The sequence below is a fragment of the Salvia miltiorrhiza genome, chromosome 1 (assembly GCF_028751815.1).
Source record: "Salvia miltiorrhiza cultivar Shanhuang (shh) chromosome 1, IMPLAD_Smil_shh, whole genome shotgun sequence".
NCBI lineage: Eukaryota > Viridiplantae > Streptophyta > Magnoliopsida > Lamiales > Lamiaceae > Salvia > Salvia miltiorrhiza.
In genome coordinates, this window is record NC_080387.1 from 61,418,386 (window position 1) to 61,427,613 (window position 9,228).

General features: G+C 33.3%; 1 protein-coding gene across 1 annotated transcript; it reads left to right on the top strand.

Annotated features, from left to right (window-relative positions):
* Positions 1 to 3,079, top strand: LOC131002068 (chaperone protein dnaJ 6-like). The gene is made up of 8 exons (XM_057928721.1): positions 1 to 338; positions 1,340 to 1,438; positions 1,537 to 1,638; positions 2,012 to 2,071; positions 2,160 to 2,266; positions 2,356 to 2,438; positions 2,554 to 2,644; positions 2,744 to 3,079. The coding sequence occupies exons 1-8, from the start codon at positions 216 to 218 to the stop codon at positions 2,937 to 2,939; spliced, it is 861 nt and encodes a 286-aa protein (XP_057784704.1). The 5' UTR covers positions 1 to 215; the 3' UTR covers positions 2,940 to 3,079.
* Positions 3,080 to 9,228: the final 6,149 nt, after the last annotated feature.

Here is a 9,228-nt window from a genome sequence, read left to right on the forward strand (position 1 = left end):
TGATTGTTTTCTGAGATATTCGAAATTTGTAATGTTCCCCAGCCCGGCCACCAAATCCTTCACGCAAAAATTAGGCGCGCTGTGGCGGGAAAGAATCGCCCCCAAATTGCATCCCCTATAAATACCTCACACTCCTCTTTTCAAAAATTTCCCTCATTTCATTTCTGCACGCAGCGACACGAAATACCTACATTTCAGAATTTAGGTTACTCGAAATGGGCAAGAGGAGAAACGCTAGGGTTTCTGAGGAGCATATAGAGGAAGAAGACGAAGAGATGAGCGAAGAACAGGAATTCCACAGTGCATCGTCTTCGTCCAACGAGAAGAGCTTGTATGAGGTATCATACCACACAAAAAACACACACCTACATATATGCGCGTGTATATTTTCTTTTTGAGGGACTGTAGGGGTTTTGAGGTTTCATATGCCGTGCTCTAGCTTAAGATAATTTAATTCCATTATTGCCCTAAATTGTGTATGTCGAAATTATGATGTGTTTGAAAGAATGTGATTGTGAGGTCAGATCAATTGATGTAGATTACACTGATGCGCATATGATGTCGGAGTCGGACTAAGTGATAGTGTCACTGTACTGCCAAACACCAACAAGTATTTAATTTTGTAGCTTTCAGAAATCTACCGGCAAAGATCGTGGTCAGTGGCGACTCTGATAAATCAAGATTTCTGCAGGGATACAAAAATTGTTAATTTTGATATGAAAGAAAGGCTAGATACTTCAGCTTTATACTACAGCCTTGCATCTTTTGTGTGTACACATGCGTGTGCCTGTGTGAAGGCTGGTTTTTGAATGGCACGAGATGGCTGTTGAAGTAAACATAGTTTGACAGTTGTTGGTATGAATAATCTCAAGAAGGTTTTTCAAGATAGCAGACAATATCACTGATTTATCTCAGTTATGTGCTTTATGGAAATACATCTTCATCCAAATTTACCCCTTTATCTGACATACTTTTGTCAGTAGTATACTAGTATTGGTTGACAGACACTATTAAGTTAAAATATTCCTGGATCAGAACTAATTATGCCATCCAATGACTTGAAAAAGTGCTTCTAGTTGCTATCTAAGTAATAACAAAATCAAGAGAAAATTGAACATTATGAGGGGAGATTGGTTTATGGCTGTTTATGGTGTCTCTAGTGACTATTTTTTGCTACTTGGAATTGCTTGTTCCATCCATGTCGTATAAGGCCTAAATTATATGATGGGTCTGAAGTTTTCCTGTGGATTTGAGATGCTGTTTTCAGTATGCATGCTATTAATTTTCTTTTATGTTATAGTGTTTCTGCTGGAAGTAGTGATTACATTGTGCCTTTTAGATTCTTGGTGTGGACAAAGCTGCATCACAGCAAGAGATAAAGAAAGCTTATTACAAGTTGGCTCTGCGGCTTCATCCTGATAAGAACCCTGGTGATGAGGTAATATCTTCAATTTCAGGCATGCCATATATGGCTCCCTTGATGATGGATTCCTCTTGTGTTGTTCCAGATCCTGACCATTCAATATCTTTCTGTAGGAGGCCAAGGAAAAATTTCAGCAGCTGCAAAAGGTCATATCTATTCTTGGTGATGAGGAGAAACGAGCAGTGTATGACCAGACTGGTTGTGTTGATGATGCTGTAAGTGATGATCCCACTTGGGCAGCTTGTATTGTAGACAAATCCTAACAATTTATGTTAATATTGGGACCCAAAATCCAGTTTAGTCTCATATTTGATCGTAGTAGTAAATATTTGTTAGGTCAGATTTAATATTTCATTTATTTAATTTAATAAAATTCCAAAATAATATGTTTACAGATGAATAATTCTTCCATCATACATTTATATATATCACACTCTTGTTTTCTCCATAAGGCTAGCGTCCTACTTTGAACTTGTTAAGATTTAGTTCTACATTGCTTTTCTGCGTTGATGCATGCAGCTAAGGAAAGAATTTAAAATAATCCCCTCTTCAGCCTCTCAATGCTTATGCTTACCCACTGATTAACAGGATCTAGCAGGTGATGTCATTCAGAACTTGCAGACATTTTTCCGAGCCATGTACAAAAAGGTCATTCTACTTCCATGTTCTGCAGCTTTCCTAGTAACTAGTCGATCATTCTTTAGTCAGTATACCAAGCACTTGGATACCCTCGCAGGTCACAGAGTCTGATATTGAAGAGTTTGAAGCAAACTACAGGGGTTCTGACACGGAGAAAAAGGATTTGCTCGATCTTTACAAAAAAGTGAAAGGCAACATGGACAAGTAAATCTCGCTACTGTGTTCTTTGGCAACTTGATTTGTAATGTGTGCTTGAAGTTTTGCCCATTCATTATATCTTTGGATCTGTTCAGGCTTTTCTGCTGCATGATTTGCTCAGATACAATGCTTGATTCCCATCGCTTCAAGGACATCATTGATGAGGCTATCTCTGCAGGTTTAGCTCTCTTTTCTAAGTGCTCCAAATCAGTGTTAACTTTTATGTTTTTAGTTCAATTGAGTCATATTATTCAAAATATTCCTAATTCTTTTCTTTGCATGTTCAATCGCAGGAGACTTGAAGTCAACCAAAGCGTATGAGAAATGGGCCAAGAAAGTATCTAAAACAAAACCTCCTACAAGTCCATTAAGACAGAGAAAGAAGTCAGACCCTTTTTCTTCTTTTTCACTAGTCTTGATTCAAGTTTTCCTAGTTTTGAGTCGAGGTCCAAATATCAAATGCTTGTGAAACACCACTTGCAGATCAAAGAAAGGCTCAGAAGATCTGTATGCAATAATAGCTCAACGACAAAATGAGAGGCGCGGCAAGGTTGATTCAATGTTCTCATCCCTTGTTCAAAGATACGGTGGAGGCGCACCAGTTCCGGAGCCAAGTGAAGAAGAATTTGAAGCTGCTCGGAAAAAACTCGAAAGCCGCAGAAATTCCAAAAGAAAATAACTATAAACCAGGTTTTCCTGTTGCTTCCCATCTTTTATGGTGCACTCGAAGTTCTAGTTTCTCTTTTTGAAGCACTTGTATTTATGAATATGACTGCATAAGGCAACTATTTTATATATGAATTACTTATATTAGCTATATATGCTGCAAAGATGTCTATACAGCCTCTTTACTGCACTTGCATTGATTTGTTATGTGATACCTAAGTGGAATTAGGCAAATTGATTTACATAAAAATAGAAGACAGTTGAATTAGGCAAATTGATTCGCACCACTTGTTTGATGTTTTTGGTACTCCTAGTACCACCCCAGTTTTTTAATGAATTTTTTATTGATCAAAAAAAAAAAAAAAAAAAAAGTTGAAGAACGCGGGATATCTAGATATATAGTACTTATTTTTTTTATATAAAAAAATTAGTATGGGAGGTAGCATTATCCATTTATTTGGGCTTTGGACCATTGAAAGATAGAGCAATATATCCAGAATTTGCACAAGTTGAGGATATATTCCTATTGGAAACATACATTTCAGAATTTGCCAATTTGGACAAGTTTGAATGCGACCTCAAAAAACATACCCACATACAATTTTGGACAAATCGAATAACGACCAGATTCCATCTAACTATTTAAAATATGCTCTTCTACATAAATCACTTCACCCATCAACTATATATATATATATTGCATGAAAATTTGATTTGTTTTTGTTATTAAGAGAAGCTGACCTAATGGAATTGTAGATAGGAATGGCGGTGGAAAAAATGAGGAAGAAAAGGTGGAGGCGGGAATTTTCAACGTGTTATACCGACAGCTTTGAATTTCTCTCTCCCTCTCTCTCTAAAGGCGTTGTGTCCCACTTAACCATTAATTTACGATCATTTGTGTTCTCCAGAATAAGACATTTTACCTCAATTCATATGGTAGGCTAGGCTAGATTCCTCATCCATTCATTTTATTTCCTTATTTTATAACTCTGAATGAAATTAAAATTTCAAAATATTTCGATTTTATACAATCAAAAAATAGAAACCTTGAGTTACTCAGTAAAATAGAGGGAGATGAGGTCAAATGTATAATACTCCAACAACTTATGAAACTTTAATTAAATACTCTATATTATTGATTCTTCATTGAATACTATTTATTCTCAATTTAATGCTCGTTTATTAATTGTAATTATGATTATGATATAATTATAACGGATGTACGAATGATATGCATGGTTCTCAAATGTGTAAATTTATCGTGGCTGAGAAATTAAGTTGAGAGTACAATTTTTTTCGAAAAGACGTACAAATAGGGTTAGGTGAGACGTGCAGTCAACAAATTCGTGCAATCTAATTTCAATAAGTTTGACATGGATTTTTCTTTATTTAATATAGTAGGCCCCAAGAATTTGCCTTCAATTTCCTAACCTAAATTTTCCACGCTGGCAAAGTCTATAGTTTAATTTGGTAATAGTTAGGCAACATTATCTACTTTATTTTATTTTATTTTATTTTATTGTGTTAGGATAAACACCATGTTAAAAAAAATCACTGCATGATGTAATCTTGTGGATTATGTAAACTCTGAGATATTTTTTGTGGACGAGAATTCACGACCTTTTATAAACTATGTGGGGTTGGACTTGATTTGAGGGTGAAACATTTATTTATCATTACAAGATACTCATTTGATACACATTCTTTATTGACTATATATGAGAGTATGAAGTGAAGTGAACAATATGATCGAGATACAAGCTAGTTTTAATTTTTTTAAGAACAATCACAAGAATTCAAAACTATAAATAGCAAAAATTAACCCTATTCATAATTAAGATAGAAATAATATATTCAACGTGAGTATTTAATATTCCTTACTAATTGGCATTTCAAGCTTGTATATTGGAATTAAATCTATTAAATAATATCGCTTCAAAAAAAAAAAAAATCTATTGAGTAATATGTTTTGGCAATAGAAAATCATAAATGAAAATGAGAATAACGTGATGGCATTAATATAGAATGTCCTATAATGACATAAATGCCCAAAATTGTCTAGTGTGTGAAATTTAGTTTTAGGTGGGGATGGTGAAATCATAACTGTATAATGAATCTCTATATTTCCCCAACTCCAATTTAATAGGTCGCATTACTTTATTTTGATGTTTCATTTCAATAGGCTATTTTTAAAAATAGAAAGTCAATATATAATAAATATTGAGGAAATAGCACCAAAATCCTTGTGATTTCGCGAAATTCGCATATTTTCCTTGGCCTTCAAAATGTAGTGATTAAATCTTTGAACTTAATCTCGATTCTTATTTTTCCCATATAATTGATTGGCCCCTAAACTTATGCTGATATGACAGTCGAAAATCGCTGACTGTGTTTAAGTGAGAACATTAAACGTCGTCGTTTTAAATGAAATTAGGGTTCTTTAGAGATGATCTGCTCCTCTCCTCCGATCGTTGCGACTAGGCCACCGATCGCCTCTCTCCCGCTAACCCCTCTCTCATCTCTTTAGAGATCCTTTCTCCTCTGGCCGCCGCGACCAGACCGCTTCTCTCTTGCTAGCCCCTCTCTCCTCTCTTTACAGATCCCCTCTCCTCTCTTCTTATCCGGCCGCCACGGACACACAAACACGATGCGGCCACTGTTGTAACTCAGGCCTCGTCCTTCATCTGTATTCCCTCAAACTGAAACACCCTCTGAATCTCCCTCTCTGTCCTCTCCCATTCGCCCTTGGCTGGGCAGCGCAGCGACACCGTCGCCGCCGACCCCAGCCTCCCTCATCTCTCTCAACTATGCTCCTAAGTCAGACGACGACACACAACCGCCGACCGCCTTGTTCCCTCAACCAAACCAACACCCTCAACAAGAAGCTCAGCAAAACGGCGAGAAAACATCATTTTAAGGTCAAGGGAAAAACGAGAATCGCGCCAAACTTCAGGGATTTTGATGCTATTATGTTAGACGCAAAACGAAGTCGTTTAGCTTCTAATTAATCTACTCAGCATAAGTGTGTCACATTGGTGACACGTCATCTAATTAATGGCTGGAAAGCGTCACTTAAGGGAAAAACGAGAATCGGAGCAACGGTTAAGGATTTTATTACTACCTTTTGAATGTCAATGGAAATATGCGAATTTCGCGAAACCACAAGGATTTTGGTGCTATTTCCCCATAAATATTCTCATATAACTCATTATTACATTTAATGTTATTGTGATCCACACATAATTATATATTCATCTTCACTTCTCGTTCTTACTTATCGTATAAATATATTCTAAAAAAAAGTTATTTTTCTCTTACATATTTTGTAAATTTTTTATTTTTTAATATCTGTGCATAAGCCCTATAACCTATTAAATTGAGACGAAATAAGTATTATTTTGCATAACATAAAACATGATCATTGTTCCAATGAATCTATGTTTCTTCGACCAAACTTGCTCTCTCTCTCTACTCACACGTGTGTGTGTTTTATATGTGGCAAATAATGTACAAAACATTAATTAAGGAGGCTGTATAATAAAACATTATCTGGACATAATAATTATAGTTTGCTCAACAAATTAGACAGAATTATTGAGGAAGTTTTATAATTATTGATGGTATGTTATCGAGAATGGCTCCAAAAATATGCAATATAGAAATGATAATAGTCCTTAAAAATGACAGTTCAATCGTGTCAGACAACAAATACTCAAATAAATAAATAAAGCTTCACGAGATAATTTATTTCTAATCCTCAAACTTTTTATATCATGCTAGTCAACAAAAACAATCATATTTATATGACGTTGGAATCGACCAAACTCATACTACGTGTGGGGTATCCTAATATTCCCAACCTATATTATAAAAAAAGTGGTTGGCTTTTGAATGATAGCAGTCAACAAAAAATAATCAAATGTATGGACTAAGTAACTAATACTAACAACCTAAATTTCATGTACAAATTATTTCTTTCCTTTATGAAATTTTTGTAACAAATTATATGGGTAATTTCACTCAAATACGTACACTTTCATTAAATTTAAATTTTGCACATAAACAAAAATTTTGTTTTTAAATACATAATTTTTTATTTATTTTATCAATTGTTCCAAATTAATCCCTAACCTTCATATATTTATATGACTTAAATGGTCTGACGTATAACTGAACATTTACGTCATTTCAGTTAGTCATGGATGCATTAATTTATTATTTCAATTGATCATCACGATACTAAATCATATAAAAAATAAGACCAATTAAAAATTTATGTATTAAAAAAGATACTCCCTCCATCTATAAAACATCTTCCTTGAGTTTTAAGAAAAATTAATTGTATACTTAGTGAATGAATAAAAGGTTACACAAATTAGGAAAAATAATGATGAATAGTTAGTGAAATTATTTTCAAAAGTGGTGGGTTCATTAATGACAATGCATGTAAATATATGAATATTATAAAGATGATAGTTAGTGAAATTATTTTAAAAATAAATTAAAAAGATGTTTTGTAAATGGATGAAAATATGAATAGAGAGAGTATTTTTTAGTTCATAAACAAAATCAAAATCTAATAAAAATGTGTGTATTTATCCATGCTCTCCTTTGTAAGTGGTTGTGGAGGTGGGCTAATAATCAGGGGCGGGGCTAACCTACGGAAGGCCCGATGTGAAATTTAAAATCGGGCCCTTTTTATAGCTAAAAATGTATCAAAAATATAAAACAAAAAAATATATATTACTGAGCGATAGTTTTTTTTTATTTATTATTATTATTATTATTATTATTATTATTATTATTATTATTATTATTATTATTATTATTATTATCATCGAATTACACAATAAGCATGTAAAAACTAAAACATTCACTTGAGAAGTGCTGCTCTCCTTGTAAATTTTGAAACAAAATCACTAATAACACTTTGATCATCAATTTCACACGCCACTTAATGAAGGAAAAGAGCCTCAAAGCAATAAAAATGTAAAATTGTAACTAAACAAAATCACTATTAACACTTTCATCATCAATTTCACACACCACTTAATGAAGGAAAAGGGCCCCAAAGCAATAAAAATGTAAAATTGTAACTCTCAAGAATCGAACTTACATCAACAAAATTCCACATAACTTGAAGAGAGCATCTTTCCACTGAACTAGTTAATAAAATTATTTATTTTTCAATTATTTAAGTATATATAAATATATAAACCTATGTATAATCGGGGGCCCTCGATTTTTCGGGGCCCTGTGCGGTCGCCAGGGACGGAGCCAGGGGGGGCTAGAGCCCCCTCCCAATTTTTTTTTAATTTTAAAATATATATAGATATATGTTTATACCTATTATAAAATAATTTTATTTTATAAAAGAGTATTTGGTTATTATATTCTCTCATATCTTTTAATAAAAAATGTCTAATATGTATGAAATGCTAAAAAAAATTATAATGTATTGAAACTAATTTGTAATATATAGAAAATATATAATCTATGAACATGTTGTTTGTTATTATTATTATTATGCTTGCCTTTTAATAAAAAATGTCTTAAATATACGGAATGTCCAAAAAAAGTTTTGTGATATATTGAAACTATATAATCTATGAAAATATTGTTCGTTATTATTAGTATTATGCTCGTATTTTAATAAAAAAAATACCTTAAATATACAGAATGCCCAAAAAAAAAAAATCTCGGGGGCACCTGCCCCCGAACCCCCGTACAATTTCAGCCCCCCCGAAATTAATTCCTGGCTCCGTCCCTGGCGGTCGCCCACCCCGCACGCCCTCAAAACCGCCACTGCTAATAATCATAGTTCTTTATGGGTGAGGGTACTTTAGTATAGATATGTGAACGTTTCTGTTGGGTGTAGGAATAGTGTATAAGTTAATGTTGATTCTATTTGATGGAGAGATATAAGAGGTTTACTAAATAAATAGTCTTGAGGGCAAAACTTTTTGCGAAAATTTACACTTTTATTGGCAAAGCCCTAAAATCAAAAAATATAAGTCAAAAGCCCTAAAATCAACTTCTATTTGAGAGTATTTTATGTCCGTGGAAAAAATCTGAAAAATTGAAAGATTGTGTATTTTTTTTCAAATTTTAAAAATTATGAGAAAAATAAAAATTTGTTGAAAGTTTTGTATTTTAAGGCAAATATCTTCTTTTATTATATTTCAATCTTGGAAGAATTTATAACACGGTATAATAGTAAAATCATATCCGTAATAAAACTTTTGACCATGTATTTCGACATGGTTGAAAAAGACTCATCTTTTCTTTTTTCCCCTTGATTA

Excerpts from the sequence above, each read along its gene's own strand:
- LOC131002068 (XM_057928721.1), top strand. The coding sequence starts at position 216 with ATGGGCAAGAGGAGAAACGCTAGGGTTTCTGAGGAGCATATAGAGGAA. Across the intron at positions 339-1,339 it reads ACGAGAAGAGCTTGTATGAG|ATTCTTGGTGTGGACAAAGC; the intron begins GTATCATACCAC and ends TGTGCCTTTTAG. Across the intron at positions 2,267-2,355 it reads GTGAAAGGCAACATGGACAA|GCTTTTCTGCTGCATGATTT; the intron begins GTAAATCTCGCT and ends GGATCTGTTCAG.